Consider the following 15,586-nt stretch of genomic DNA (forward strand, 5'->3'; position numbering starts at 1 on the left):
AAAAGTCCTCCCACACTGAGAGGGCTGGCTGAGGAAAAGGGATCAGCATAGGAGAATGACATGAAGCCGTCAGTACGTAGGAAAAATGAGGGAATGCGTGTTGTGGAAGTTGAGAGTATTTCAATGAGGGAGAATCAGAATCACCTGTACCGGAGGTTCAATAAAATCAGTGTCAGCTGCCCCAAAGAAGAAGCTGAGCGAGATGAAGTCGTGCTCCGTAAGCTGGAAGACCACGAAACACCCTTTCAAGCTCCTCTGCAAGACTGTTGTAAGCCTAGGATTGTAAAGGTGGAGAGAGCACGAGGAGAAAGGATCAGAAAGGGGAAGGGCTGGCTCTTTTATGTATCAAAAGAGAAAACGCCTAACAGTGCAATTAGTAAACCACCCCGTTCTGGGCTGAGGTCGTCATTATTAGTGAGTCGGAGACTGGACTGAGACCGCCAAGTGGGAGAAAGCAGATAAGATGAACAGAGAGAGTTCTGGAGGAGGAAATGTCATGATAAAGAAAATCCATTCCTCCAGACAGCTTATGTTAAAACCAGGCTTTGGGTTAGGCGGGGAGACCAGCGAGCTGTGTTGCGCTTCACTTGGAACTGACCCCGCGGCGGCAGCAGTGAGCAGAAGACCTGCGGATGCAAAAGCTGCACAAAGCCGATAGGGAGGAAGTCCGGTCACAGATGTGAGCAATTCCTCTGCCTCCGCCCCCCTTTTTCATCAGCCAATCAAGATCCAGCTGAAGACCCGTGGCGCTGGGGCGGGGAGGAGGGCGGAGCCTGAGGACCGTTAATCCACCGCTAAGCGTTGTCCAGCTTTCCTCTGCCCAAGGACTCACTGTTAACCTGGTGGGCAGACAACCACTTTGGGAAAAGCTCTTGCAGTTTCATATAAGACTAAATGTAAACTCCAAGACTCAGCAATTTTTCACCTAGGTATTTTTCCAAGAGAAAATAAAGCATAAATACCACAAAATCCAGATATTCATCAACAAGAAAATGGGTAAACTGTAATATATCCATACAAGGCAACACAACTCAGCATTAAAAAGGATCCAACTACTGATACACTCAGCAACATGGATGAATCTCAAAATCATGGTGAGTGAAAGAAGCCAGTACACACAAGAATACATATTGTATATTCTGTGCATTTCACTATATGTAAAGTTTACATTAAAAAGGTAAGCATAAACTCTAGCTAATTCTATGCATATTGAAGTGTTTAGATGTGAAATATACTGTTGTCTGCAACTTTGAACTGCATCACAAAAGATGGATTGATGAATGCAGGGATGGATAGATGTGTTAAATACTTCCCTGATGGCTCAGCCAGTAAGGAATCTGCAGAGACCTTGGTTCTATCCCTGGATTGCAAAGATCTCCTGGAAAAGGGAATGGCAACCCATTCCAGTATTCTTACCTGGAGAATTCCATGGACAGAGGAGCCTGGCAGGCTATAGTCCTCAAAGAGTCAGGCACGACTGAGCGACTAATACACAAAACAAATACAGCAAATATTAATTGTAGAATCTTGATGGTAGGTATATGGTGTTCACTGTAAAAGTCTTTCAATCTTTCTGTACATGTTGTAATGTATTTTCAGAATAACATATTTGGGGTACCAGGGGCTGAGAACAGAGGAATGGGAGTTATTGTCTCAGTTCAGTTCAGTCACTCAGTCGTGTCCGACTCTTTGCGACCCCGTGAACCGCAGCACACCAGGCCTCCCTATCCATCACCAACTCCCGGAGTCCACCCAAACTCATGTCCATCAAGTCAATGATGCCATCTAACCATCTCATCTTCTGTCGTCCCCTTCTCCTCCTGCCCTCAATCTTTCCCAGCATCAGGGTCTCTTCCAATGAGTCAGCTCTTTGCATCAGGTGGCCAAAGTATTGGAGTTTCAGCTTCAGCATCAGTCCTTCCAATGAACACACAGGACTGATCTCCTTTAGGTTGGACTGGTTGGATCTCCTTGCAGTCCAAGGGACTCTCAAGAGTCTTCTCCAACACCACAGTTCAAAAGCATCAATTCTTCAGCGCTCAGCTTTCTTCATAGTCCAACTCTCACATCCATGCATGACTACTGGAAAAACCTATAGCCTTGACTAGATGGACCTTTGTTGACAGAGTAATGTCTCTGCATTTTAATATGCTATCTAGGTTGGTCATAACTTTCCTTCCAAGGAGTAAGCGTCTTTTAATTTCATGGCTGCAATCACCATCTACAGTGATTTTGGAGCCCAGAAAAATAAAGTCAGCCACTGTTTCCACTGTCTCCCCCTCTATTTGCCATGAAGTGATGGGACCAGATGCCATGATCTTAGTTTTCTGAATGTTGAGCTTTAAGCCAACTTTTTCACTCTCCTCTTTCACTTTCATCAAGAGGCTCTTTAGTTCTTCTTCAATTTCTGCCATAAGGGTGGTGTCATCTGCATATCTGAGGTTATTGATATTTCTCCTGCCAATCTTGATTCCAGCTTATGCTTCCTCCAGCCCAGCGTTTCTCATGATGTGCTCTGCATATAAGGTAAATAAGCAGGGTGACAATATACAGCCTTGACGTATTCCTTTTCCTATTTGGAACCAGTCTGTTGGTCCATGTCCAGTTCTAACTGTTGCTTCCTGACCTGCATACAGGTTTCTCAAGAGGCTGGTCAGGTGGTCTGGTATTCCCATCTCTTTCAGAATTTTCCACATTTTATTGTGATCCATACAGTCAAAGGCTTTGGCATAGTCAATAAAGCAGAAATAGATGTTTTTCTAGAACTCTCTTGCTTTTTCAATGATCCAACAGGTGTTGGCAATTTGATCTCTGTTTCCTCTGCCTTTTCTTAAACCAGCTTGAACATCTGGAAGTTCACGGTTCATGTATTGCTAAAGCCTGGCTTGAAGAATTTTAAGCATCACTTTACTAGCGTGTGAGATGAGTGCAATTGTGTGGTAGTTTGAGCATTCTTTGGCATTGCCTTTCTTTGGGATTGGAATGAAAACTGACCTTTTCCAGTCCTGTGGCCACTGCTGAGTCTTCCAAATTTGCTGGCATATTGCGTGCAGCACTTTCACAGCATCATCTTTCAGGATTTGAAATAGCTCAACTGGAATTCCATCACCTCCACTAGCTTTGTTCCTAGTGATGCTTCCTAAGGCCCACTTGACTTCACATTCCAGGATGTCTGGTCTATGGATACAAAGTTTCTGTTTCAGAATAATGAAACTTTTCTGGAAATAGTGTTGATGGTTATACAATATTTGAATGCAGTTAATGGTAATGAATTGTATACTGAAAAACAGTATGGTGAATTTTATGTTACATATATTTTACAATTAAAAAAAAGAATTGAGGGAATTCCTTTGCAGTCCAGTGGTTATAACTTGGGGCTTTCACTGCAAGGGGCTGGTTTAGATCCCTGGTTGGTGAACTAAAATCCCGCAAGCTGCATGGTGAGTCCAAAAGAAAAAAATACTGGGGGAAAATTCATATGGAAGTCTCCATGCTTTCTCTAGAACCAGTCTGGGGTACTACACAGAGAGAAGGGAGAAGGGAGCAGGCTGTGTGAGTGTGCTGGGGCTACTCTTGAGCACAGGGTAGTGGGAAGAGAGAACATAGGCTTTGGAAATAGACACATACTTTCATAATCCCAGCTTTCATTTCCTAGCTCATGATTGTATTTGTTTCTTATTGTTATAGCCACTGTAACAAATTACCGCAAATTTGGTGGCTTAAAACAAGACAAACTTATTATCTTGCAGTTCTGGAGGCCTAAAATGTGTCTCACTGGACTAAAATCAAGAGCTGTGTTCCTTCTGGCGAATCTAGAGGGGAACCCACTTCCTCTAGCCTTTTCCAGCTTCAAGAAACCTGTATCCTGTATGGCTTAGTTCATGTCCCTTTCTTCCATTTTCTAGGCTAGCATTAACATCTTCAAATCAGCCTTTCTCTCTTTCTTTCACAAACACACACATGTCCACTTATTCATCATATCTCCTCTGACTCTCTGCTGCTGCTGCTAAGTGACTTCAGCCGTGTCCGACTCTTAGCAACCCCATGAACTGCAGCCTACCAGGCTCCTCTGTCCATGGGATTTTCCAGGCAAGAGTACTGGAGTGGGGTGCCATTTCCTTCTCCATCTGATTCTCTAGCCTCCCTTATAAGAATTCTAATTGAGCCTACCCAGACAACCCAGGGTAGTCTCCCCATGTCAAGATCCTTAATTTATCACATCTGCAAAGTCCCTTTTGCTATGTAAAGTAACATACAAAAGGAATCTGTGGATTAGGATGTAGACATATTTGGGGGGGTATCATTATTCTGTTTACAACAGTGATATTAAAACTTATTCTGTGCCACTAGTAGTCATATGTCAAAACAACATTTAAGAGGAAAAATATTTTTCATTTTATTTTTTCTAACAGTTTTATTGAGATACAATTCACATACCATACAATTTAAAGCAAATAATTTGATGGTTTTTAGTAAAGTCATAGTTATGCAATCATCACATCTTCATCTTCCTTCATTTTTAAATATAAGGAAACAAAGGCTTGAGACATTAAGGAAACTTGCTTAGAGTAACATCAAACCTGCAGATCTGGTGTAACACAGTGCCTTTCAGGAGCTAAGATTCCAGTCCAGGCCTGGACTCCCTTCACCAGGTTAGACCAGCCTCTGTCTCTTTGTCTCTCTCTCTCTCTCTTTGTCTCTCTCTCTCTCTCTGGGAGCAACGTGGTGTAGTAGATAAACAGGCTTAGATTTGGCTTCCGGGCTTTCTTTTGCTATCTATAAGCTATGTGACATCTGGTAAAACTTCTTGGAGCTTTGGTTTCCTCATTTGAAAAATGTGGGCAATTCAATAAATGAGCGAGCTGACTCACCTGTAAGATGCCTTCTAGCTCTGTCATTCCAAGATTTAATGAGGGAAAAGAAAATGAGAAACAAATTTCCTATGCATTCAGTACAAGGAGAGGGATACGCATTCCCTGAAGACAGAGGCTCGCTCATTTCCCTTGTACCCTCTGAGCACTTGGTCACAGGTCTCAGTTCTTCACTGATGTGTCTCAGACGGATGGGAAAGACATGAGTAAAATGACACAAAGACCGATAGGCGTGGAAGGAGCTGGGGGTGGGGGCAGCAGGAGCAGCAGGTCTCAGTCAGGGGGCGAGGGCTGGGGGGGGGGGGGGGGGGCAGTCTGCCCAGAAATGGACAAAGGTCCCGTGAGTGTAAACAGAGATGGGAGGGATCCGAGGCAGCTCTTCCCCAAAGCCAAGTTCAGCCGCTGTGTGAGGGCTAGAGAGGAGGGAGTTTGCGTTGGAGGCAAGGTCTTGAATATAAATCTTCAGGGACGCGATTGGTGACACTAATCCACGCGCTGCCCAGCTGCAGTCTCCGTCCCCTCCCACCACATCCACTCGTCCGCGCGGCTTGGTATGCTCCGCCACCACAATAAGCCTCCTTCCCCTGGCGTGCTATTGGTACAGCCCAAGCTCTGAGGGTTGAAACACAGAAAGACACGCCCCTTGTCACGCCCGCTTTCTCTGATTGGCTAGAAAATTTAAAGCTCCTGCAGGTGATAGGATAATTCTCTACTCCCAGAATTTGAAAGTTTCCAGTGTGCTTCTTTTGCCTGCAGGCCGACATTTCTCAACTGGTTCGTCCGAGTGCTGGCACAAGTGAGTGTCCACCTGATCCCAGACGTGGGAGGCAGAACGTTCTTCTTCAAGGGGTCCCTGCCGGGAGGGTGCATACGAATGAATCAGATGGCGCATGGACTGGTTCCCTGAAGCCAGGGTCCCTCCGCTATTTCCGTAGCCAAATATTTTCTACTTCCACCCCACCTTAGAGATGGGAAGCACGAGAGCTTCCGAATCACACGATCTCTGACTCCCACCAGCCGTTGTGGTCTCTTTCAGCCTGTTTTCCACTTCTGTACATGGGAAATAGTGACACTAGCTTGGCTACATATAAACCAGTGAAAGTAGCTGGGAGAGGGAAGGCGCTGATAACATGTCAATCCTGCTTACCTCCACAAGTGAGTCTCCTGCTTCCTTGCGGAGAGGACTCAAGATTCCCGTGCCCCCCCCCCCCGGGTCTCTTAGACGCAAGCTTCTTTTCTGTTCAGGGGCTCCCTTCTGTGGCTCTTGTCGGACAGCAGAGATTCCCAATCCTGGGTGCGCTTGACGGTGCCCATCCGCAGCTCTGGAAATTATTGTGTGGGAGAAAAATGTCTAGGAGACTTTCCGGTTTGCCCCAGGGTGCTTTTACAGTCTCCGTGATCTCTTTATGTTACCAGTGACAGCCCTGGGACCCTTTGTGGCTTTGCCTGGGCTCCCTGTCCAGACTCCTGTACCACCTATGATGTCCCCTGAGTCCCTGTGACGCCTGTGCTCCGGTCTTTTCCAGACCTGCAGAGACGGTGGCGATGCTTTTGGGCACCCAGGCAGCGGCTGCAGAATGCGAGGATGGAGAACTGCGGTGCCGTGTGGCTGTGGAGGAGCTGAGCCCCGGTGGGCAGGCGCGAAGGCGCCAGTCCCTACGCACCGCGGAGCTGAGCCTGGGTCGTAACGAGCGCCGCGAGTTGATGCTGAGGCTGCAGGCGCCCGGGCCCGCTGGGCGGCCGCGCTGCTTCCCCGTGCGCGCCGCGCGCCTCTTCACCCGCTTCGCTGCCGCCGGGCGCAGCACTCTGCGGTTCCCCGCCGACAGCACTCCCCGGGCCAGCGCGGTCCAGCTGCTGCTCTCGGATTGCCCTCCAGACCGCCTGCGCCGCTTCCTGCGTACGCTGCGCCTCAAGCTGGCGGCGGCCCCGGGTCCCGGGCCGGCCTCCGCCCGCACGCAGCTGCTTGGCCCGCGGCCCCGCGACTTCGTCGGCATCAGCCCCGTGCAGCCCGAGGAGTTGCGGCGCGTGGCGGCCACCCGGGTCACAGATACCACGCCGGTGAAGCGGCCCACGGAACCTCGGGCGGGAGCCAAGCCCAGCACAGTGAGGACAGGAAAACGGGGGTCGCCTTGGGGAACGGGAGATGGAAGAGACCGAGTAAGCCCAAGTTTAGGGGGAAGATGGTGGTGGTATTTGAGATGGCTTCTAATTACTTCAGAGGCGATGTTCATCAGGCTTCTGAGACTAACGGAAATATGGGAATTGTGCGTGCGTTTCTCATAGTGCAATCCTTGAGACTGAGCAATGAGAATAGGAAAGTGGGCTTAGGTCACGTTAAAAGAGAAAGCAGAGAAGGTGCTTCAGAAGAAATGTAGGAATGAAGTCCTCCTAGAGGAGGAGAGGAGGTTTTGGAGAGAATAAAGTGATCAGCTGTGTTAGGGGCAGCCCACAGGTCCAATCAGATGGGGGAGAGGTGTTGGGGGACAAAGTCTGGTGGATGTGACAGTGTTCGCAAACTGGAACTGAAGGATCACAAACCACAGGGGTTTGAGACTAATCTGGAGAGAAGATGGAAATGGGGAAAAAAGGGGCCCCAGCTAAGCAGGGTTTAGCTGGGGAGATTTTAGGTCAGAGAGACAGATTGTGACAGGAAGAGTTGTGAGAAGGAAGGATGGATGAGAGGACCAGGAGAGTTAGGAAACCCAGGAGAGGACACTGAGGAGAATCTAGACCTGCAGACAGGGGATGCTAGGGGTGAACCCAGAGTCAGTAGAGATCCAGCTTTGATCCCTTCCTCTGGGAGAGACCTGGACCCCTGTGGTTACTGGCAAGATCTCCAGGTGAGCCAAGCCTTCCCAAGGGCTCCAAGGAGAGAAGCCAGCAGAGACACAAAGGGCTACCAGACCAAGAAGGGAAGGGGTGATGCCGAGGAGATGTGGGGAGGTCCTGAAACAGCCCTCCCCCACCTCAGGAAGTCACAAGGTGGCCCCTGCCTGTGAAGAGGCTGAGATTGCCCCCCACCAAACCAGAGCTTTCCAAGGAACAGGCTGCTGTCCTGAGGGCTGTCCTGAAAGGCCAGAGCATTTTCTTCACTGGGAGTGCAGGTAGTGGTGGAGCAGAGTGGGTATGGGGAGAACAGAGGGGCGCTGGGATGGAGGAGAAGCGGCCCTGACTTTGCCCTCTGCCCAGGGACAGGGAAGTCTTATCTGCTGAAACGTATCCTGGGCTCACTGCCTCCCACGGGCACTGTGGCCACTGCCAGCACTGGGGTGGCAGCCTGCCACATCGGGGGTACTACCCTCCATGCCTTTGCAGGTAAGTGAGAGCCCCTGGGGTTTAAACTGGGAGCAAGCCAGGCTGGTGGGTTGAGACAGTGCTGGGATCTCAGCCCAGGCTGAATAGTGTCCCTCACAGGCATTGGCTCAGGCCAGGCTCCCCTGGCCCAGTGTGTGGCCCTGGCCCAGCGGCCCGGTGTGCGGCAGGGTTGGCTGAACTGCCAGCGGCTAGTCATTGATGAGATCTCCATGGTGGAAGCGGACCTGTTTGACAAGCTGGAGGCCGTGGCCAGGTCAGTATGTGCAATGAGGACCGGGTTCTGGTGGTCTTCCGGATGGAACCCAACCACCCCAGACCCTAGAGCACCCCGCGCTCCTCTGCAGAGCTGTCCGGCAGCAGAATAAGCCATTCGGAGGGATCCAGCTCATTATCTGTGGGGACTTCCTGCAGCTGCCACCTGTAACCAAGGGATCCCAGCTCCCGCAGTTCTGCTTCCAGGTACTGCTTGCCCTCTGGCCCTAACCCCCTGGGGGTCTGCTCTGCTCCCTGACTCCCCCACCTTGCCCCCACCAGGCCAAGAGCTGGAGGAGGTGTGTCCCAGTGACCCTGGAACTGACTGAGGTGTGGAGGCAAACCGACAAGACCTTCATCTCTCTGCTGCAAGCTGTGCGGCTGGGCAGGTGGGGCCTGGTGAAGAGAGAAGGGGCCACTGGATGAGGATCCAAGCATGGATCAGAGAGGAGCACAGGAACCCAGAGAAGGGAGAGAAGTGCTTCATGACCCCATACGAGACGGTCACTCTGTGAGCATCAGCCAGCACAGGGCCTGGCACAGAGTACATTTCAGGGAATTATGGGCAGATAGAGACACTCCCATTTTATAGATGCAGAAACTAGGGTTCAAAGAGGTGAAGTGACTTGCCCAGAGTCATGGCTAATAAGTGACCGAGCTGGAATTTGCACTCGGGTCTGACGCCGAAACCCAAGTTCCTTCTACTCTTAGAGTCCATGGGGTCAACTGGTGCGGAAGGAGAGGTTGCAGACGTGATCCCACCCCAGCAAGGATGAAAGGTTGAGATGCTACAGCTGCTCTAACATGGGAGTGAAAGGGAGGCCAAGAGGGCAGAAGAAATGAGCCAGAGCTGGGCCTTGAGACCCAAGTCAAACTGGGGAGGGGTGGTGGTGGTGGGGAGAGGCTTTCCAGGAGGCGGGTAGGAAGTGCGCGGCACACACCAGCGGTGTAGGGGACAGGAGGAAGGCTGAGTGGCAGAGCAGTCAGAGATGGTCGCAACTTCTGCCCCCTCCTCCCACTTGAGTTGCTGCAGCACCCAGTCTTCCCCAGGAGGAAGACTTGAAATGGGGAAAATAGAAACACAGGCTAGATTTTTTTTTTTTTCTTCCCTGTAAGGCAGCAGGCAAAGGACTAGAAAATTGTAGCCTGGAGGGTGATCTGATGATAGGGTGCCAGTATTATAGGGTATCAGCCTCAACCTCAGAGCCTCATCTGCGTCTCTAAATCTCTGGCCCATGCTCATTCATCAGATCCAACTTCCTCAGGAGGGCAGTAGCTCCAATCTGAGGACAGACACAGGGAAGGGTGCCCGCCCCTGATCACAGTCAAGGCACCATTGCTCCATGTCTGGGGTCCAAGTGAGGAAGAAACAAGTTGGCCAGCCTGGGAACCAGCAAATCTTGCTCTGCTACTGCATCCAGTACCCAGGCCTGGTCCATGGCCTGACACGTGGGCCACATGTGGGCCACGTGTGGGCCACGTGCCCCACTTTCCCTGGTGTTCAGCTCGGCTCTGCTCTGATAACCTGGCCTCCACAGGTGCTCAGATGAAGTCACCCGCCAGCTCCGGGCTACAGCTGCCCACAAGGTGGGGCGAGATGGGATTGTGGCCACAAGGCTCTGCACCCACCAGGATGATGTGGCCCTTACCAATGAGAGGCAGCTGCAGGAACTGCCAGGTGAGCAGGGAGCTGGAGCTAGGCCAGACCAGCTAGAAAAGGCCATCAGGCAGACATCTCCACCTTACCCCCCACTCCAGGCAGCCTGGACTCCTGGTGTCATTTGAATATCTTGGTCCCTAGCCTTACAGCCATAAAGTCCCCTACATCTGCAAATGTAATTGTGACTTTGAGAGATGTGACCTTTTCTGGGTCAAAGTCACTCAGCCAGTAAACACTAAAAATGAGACTTGAACAGGCCTCTGATTTCAGAGCCCCAGCTAGGCCTGAGCTGTCCTCACTGCCTCCCCCATGCCCTAGGCTAATATGTGGTTTTTTGGAAATTGAATCACAAGTGAGTGACTTGTAGTCTATCTTCCCGACTCTTTCCCCAGGTGAAGTACACAGCTTTGAGGCCATGGACAGTGACCCTGAGCAAGCCCGGACCCTGGATGCCCAGTGTCCTGTTAGCCAGCTCCTTCAGCTAAAGCTGGGTGCCCAGGTGAGTGGGAAGCGGGACATAGACCCTGAGAGCTGGGCCTCCCGGATCACTGCCCTTCTGTACAGGCTGCTCCATGGCCAGAAGACCCACCTGTGACCACAACAAACTCATTCCCGCCTTTCTGTCTTCTATTGTCCACTGCTTTCCTCTTCTTCCACTTGGAGCTCCAAGCAGTGTTGCTTTAGACAGACCACTCTCCTTTGCTGAAGCTGGGTTTCCTCATCTCTAAATTCAGAGGAGGGGACTTTCTCGGTGGTCCAATAATTAAGAATTTGCCTTTCAGTGCAGGGGATGTGGGTTCAATCTCTGGTCGGGAAACTAAGATTGCACATGCAATGGGGCAACTGAGCCTGAGCACTCCAACTAGAGAGCACGCAGCCACAACTACTGAGCCCACCTGCTCTAGAGCTGGCGCTCCATACCATGCACTGCAACAAAGACCCAGCGCAGCCAAAAATATTAACAAATTCAGAGTAAAATACCTACCGCACACAATTGCCTTCTGTAGTGCACCCTATATTGTGAGTCTCTCCTTCCTTCCATGAGAGTGAGGGTAGCCAAATAGGGGCCTTTCCTTAGGTTTCAAAGGGCCCTCACAGGGAACTGCAGACACAGTGGTTGGAAGAAGGCAATCACTCAAGACTGAGGTTCATAAACATAACCTGTCATAGACATGGTCATTGTCAAAGCCCTGTCACCTTATTATTCCTTATCCCCTCCTTCTAAGGCAAACTGAGCAAACGTCATTCTCCTTTGACACAAGGGGAAACCTAGGGAAATAAAGCAGCTTGTTCCAGGGATCCCTCGACTCAGCGCCCCTCTGTGACAGCCCCCAGCCTCAGAGAACCACCGCAGCAACGCCTGGAGCTGAGACCAGGCGTAGGGATGCGCGGCTCTCTATGCATCCAGTTTTCCTTCCCTCGCAGGTGATGCTGGTGAAGAACTTGGCAGTGTCTCGGGGCCTGGTGAATGGTGCCCGAGGGGTGGTAGTCGGGTTCGAGGCCGAGGGGAGAGGTAAGTGGCGGGGAAGCAGTCCTACTGCTCGGGTTCGCAGCAGGGCCCCAGGGGTAGCATATGGAGGAAAAGGCTAGTGTGGGAAGGTGAGGACAGGCCTCACCTTGGAGTCCTGATGCGGGAATGAAAGGTGAGCCTTCCCCACACCTCCCCCAGGGCTGCCCCAGGTCCGGTTCCTGTGTGGAGTCACCGAGGTCATCCGTGCTGACCGCTGGACGGTACAGACTACAGGGGGCCATCTCCTCAGCCGGCAGCAGCTGCCCCTGCAGCTGGCCTGGGCCATTTCCATTCACAAGAGCCAGGTGAGTGCAGGGGTTGGCAGCAGGGCAGGGTGGAGGGGGCAGGATAGGCCTGGCACGTTGAAGGGTGGGGGTCTTAAAGGCCTTGGGAGTGATGGAAAGTTCCAGACCAGCTGTAGAATAAACCTTTCTTTAGTACATTTCCCATCCTGCCTCATCTCTTTCCTGGACACATATATTTCCCTTCTTTTCTCTTCTGCCATTTTCTGAGCCACTATTGGATATGTTAATTTTAATGTGTTATGACCACTCTGTGAGGTATAGTTGTAATAATCACTTCTGTTTTACAGAAGAGGAAACCAAAGTCAGAGAAATTAAGTAACTCATCCAAGGTCATACATATAGTGCCAGGCAGAGCAAAACTCATTTCCATGCCTGTCTGACCCAGACCTAAGCTCTTTCATTTCACCCTTATCCCTCTGCTCTTATCTTGGATCCATATTTCCTGGACACCCCCTTACTCAGACACCCATCGTCCTGTCTCTCTGGCTCAGACTCTATGAACAGGGCAAGGAGATCAGGGGCTATAGCTGGGCTGGTGGAGGTAGGGTCAGCTTCTTGGGCACAAGGGAAATACAGGCTGAGGTGGCTCCAGCCCTGTCTCTCCCTCCCCAGGGCATGTCCCTGGATTGTGTGGAGATGTCTCTGGGCCGTGTGTTTGCCAGCGGCCAGGCCTACGTGGCCCTTTCCCGGGCCCGCAGCCTGCAGGGCCTCCGCGTGTTGGACTTTGACCCCATGGTGGTTCGCTGTGACCCGCGCGTGCTGAGCTTCTATGCTACCCTGCGGCAGAATGGGGCCCTCAGCCTGGTAAGAGGGAGTCACCCAATGGTGGGCGGAATGTGGCCGTGGGTAGCCTGGGAGCTAGGAGGAAGGGAAGGCCAGAGAGCGCTGGGGTGGGGGTGGCAGAGCCTCCTCTGGCTCCATTGGAGGCGAGGGCAGGAGGAAGGAGATGCTGGCCCTCCAGCTGTGACTCTAGGGGATGGTACGAGCCCATGAGTGGGTTTCTCTGGCTCTGATATAGGAGTCCCCAGATGATGAGGAGGGAACCTCAGACCAGGAGAACGTGGACCCGAACCTTTGATCTGCGAAGAGAAGACAAAGGGTGGTCTCCCCTCCTCTTGCTCGCTAGGGAGCCAGGCCCTGGGGGATCCCAGGGGGAGGGTGGTCAGTGTCCCTTTCCTCCTTTGTCGGGGGCTCTCAGTCTCCGGCCAGCTTTCCATCCATTTGCCAGCTGTGCCTCAGTTTCTCCCTTTGCCCTGGGTGAGCTACTTCCAGGGTGAGGGGTTGGCAAGGGGCCTGCAGTGGTAGCTGGTGATACAGGACAGAGCTCTCTGCGAGCGGCCGGCCACAGGGCCACACAGCTGTGGGTGCTGCTCCCTGTGAGCCACAGAGAGGAGAGGCGGCAGGTGCTCCAAGAGGAGGAACAGGACGTAGGGGTCCTAGCAGGGGACTCAGGTCCGAAGCAGAGAAGGGAACCTGGGGAGAGTCTTCATAGCCAGATCCAGTCCTGCACAAGCCAGGACAAACACTCTCCTGAGCCTAACTTGAGAACACGCGCTGCAAAAATATGCATCTATATCTTAAGCTGCTCTTTTGGGAAAGACATCGTGGGAGTATGGATATTCTCCGACTTTATTTATTTAGGACAAATAAACTGGTAAACTGTGTGAAGGCTGTTTGTTGAGTCTTCTGTTCCCTTTGAGAACCCCTAGTGAATTCCCTGGTGGTCCAGTGTTAAGACTGTGCTTCCACTGCAGGGGGTGTGGATTTGATTCCTGATCAGGAAACTAGGATCCTGCATGCCGACTGACGTAGCCAAAAAATAAATACATAAAGAACCCCTGCCTGAGACACTGGCTAACCCTTTCCAGGGAGGCTTACCTCTGCCCTGCCTGTTTACGCAGAGGTGTCTATTATGTCTTGATGGCTGAGCTCACAGCACCCTTATGGGAGGTTTTGTTAGTATCACTTGCTACTTCGCAAAACTGAGGTAGCTGAGTTGTTGACCCACAGTGAAATGACAAGGTGAATCACCATTACACAACAGGTGGGCATGTTGCTGGTTGAGCTTGGTCTCCCCTGCAGGGCCTGCAGCCATTGGCAAGAGGCTGAATATGCTCTCAAGGTGCAAGAAGGATCAGGGCTTCTGCCCAGAGATGAATTTCCCATCATCCTCCAGAGTCAGGCTATTGAAGATGACTTAGAGATACAGTTATTTCTTTTGTACCCTCTCCTGGGACTCTCCTCTCTGACCCCACCCTCAACTCACACTGCTGAGGCACCCCCACCACCCCCGATCCCTTTTCCTTCACCAGGGATTGATTTCAGCTTTCCCTAGTCTCCAATGAACTCACCCTGCATAAAGATGTCTTCCTCACAAGACCGCCTGGACACCAGAAAGTCCTGTCCTTAGCAATCCTCTCTCATGGTGAAGATGCTCTCCAGGAGGCCCCTGGAGGAGGGCAAACTGGTTCCCTAGAAGGGGGATCTCCAGACACCCCTGTCTCTCAGGCCAGATCATGAGAGTAGACGGCCTCATGAGGGAGGTATGCAAGGAACCTCCCAGTTCTCTATTTTCTTGGCATCTCATTTAATCTAACTTTTTTTTTTTTTCCATTTAATCTAACTTTTTAAAAAATTTTATTTATTTATTTGGCTATGCAGGTCTTAGTTGTGGGAACTCTTAGTTGCAGCATATGGGATCAAGTTTCCTGACCAGGGATTGAACCCAGGTCCCCCACACTGGGAGTGCAGAGTCTTAGCCACTAGACCACAGGGAATTCCCCTCATTTAATCTAACTTCGAACCTGTATCCCTGGGAGCGTATGGAAACCCTAGCTCAGTCAGGATTGGGGGCTCCCCACCCTGAAGGTCGTACAGGCAGGGAGTGGGCCTTCTAGGAGCAGGCCTGTTAACCTTCAGGGTGTCACGGTAGCTGCTGACACCCGCAGTTACCAGCATCCACAGGCCATAACTCTGCCCAGGCCCAGGGGCTGGGTGAGGGAAGGCTTTCCCGGAGTCATAACCTCTCTCGGGGCCTCATACCATGCCCTCTGGAACCCTGCAGCTCCCTGTGGTCTCCCAGGGGACACTGATCACCCACCCCTGTCCAGTCTTGGAGACCTTCTTCTCTGATCGTTGTGAAAAAAAAAAAGTAAAAGTGTTAGTCGCTCAGTCATGTCCAACTCTGCAACCCCATGGACTGTAGCCAGCCAGGCTCCTCTGTCCATGGAATTCTCCAGGCAAGAATACTTGAGTGAGTTGCCATTCCCTTCTCCAGGGCATCTTTCCAACCCAAGGATCAAACCCAGGTCTCCTGCATTGCAGGTGGTTTCTTTACTGACTGACCCACCAGGGAAGCCCCTTGATGTGCCTTACCCCTAACATAATCCCCTCAAAGAAGTGGACCCAGGATGCAAAAGCCAGGAAACGGTGTGCCCTCAAATAGCTTCCAGATTGGAGACAGAGAAGTCTGGTGACCCCACTCAGAATTTGGGAGCAGGGGTGGAGGGATAAGGACAGACATTAGGAAGAAAATCTTGGTAATATCCTGTCACTGGGATAAAGGAGACTTCCCACCCATCTTGATGTTCATTTATTCATTCATTCATTCCACAAATATTTATTCAGGTGCTGGCTAGACATTGGAGACCCCACAGTACGCCAGAGTGACATG

At 51.3% G+C, this 15,586-nt stretch overlaps 1 protein-coding gene across 3 annotated transcripts; it reads left to right on the forward strand.

The window, feature by feature from the left end:
* The first annotated feature begins 985 nt into the window (after positions 1-985).
* PIF1 (PIF1 5'-to-3' DNA helicase) lies at positions 986-13,553 on the forward strand. 3 transcript variants are annotated; one of them, XM_043471683.1, is made up of 13 exons: positions 986-1,094; positions 6,398-7,028; positions 7,843-7,975; positions 8,061-8,186; positions 8,286-8,439; positions 8,531-8,645; positions 8,721-8,827; positions 9,977-10,116; positions 10,491-10,597; positions 11,524-11,611; positions 11,768-11,913; positions 12,526-12,717; positions 12,932-13,553. In XM_043471683.1, exons 2-13 carry the CDS (start codon positions 6,417-6,419, stop codon positions 12,989-12,991), a joined length of 1,980 nt encoding a protein of 659 aa, XP_043327618.1. In that variant the 5' UTR covers positions 986-1,094; positions 6,398-6,416; the 3' UTR covers positions 12,992-13,553. The 3 variants fall into 3 exon arrangements, with proteins under 3 accessions (XP_043327618.1, XP_043327617.1, XP_043327619.1); XM_043471682.1 differs by lacking the exon at positions 986-1,094 and adding an exon at positions 5,549-5,667; XM_043471684.1 differs by lacking the exon at positions 986-1,094 and having other exon boundaries at positions 6,417-6,974.
* The last annotated feature ends 2,033 nt before the right edge of the window (positions 13,554-15,586 follow it).

This window comes from Cervus canadensis, chromosome 6, assembly GCF_019320065.1.
Source record: "Cervus canadensis isolate Bull #8, Minnesota chromosome 6, ASM1932006v1, whole genome shotgun sequence".
Lineage (NCBI taxonomy): Eukaryota > Metazoa > Chordata > Mammalia > Artiodactyla > Cervidae > Cervus > Cervus canadensis.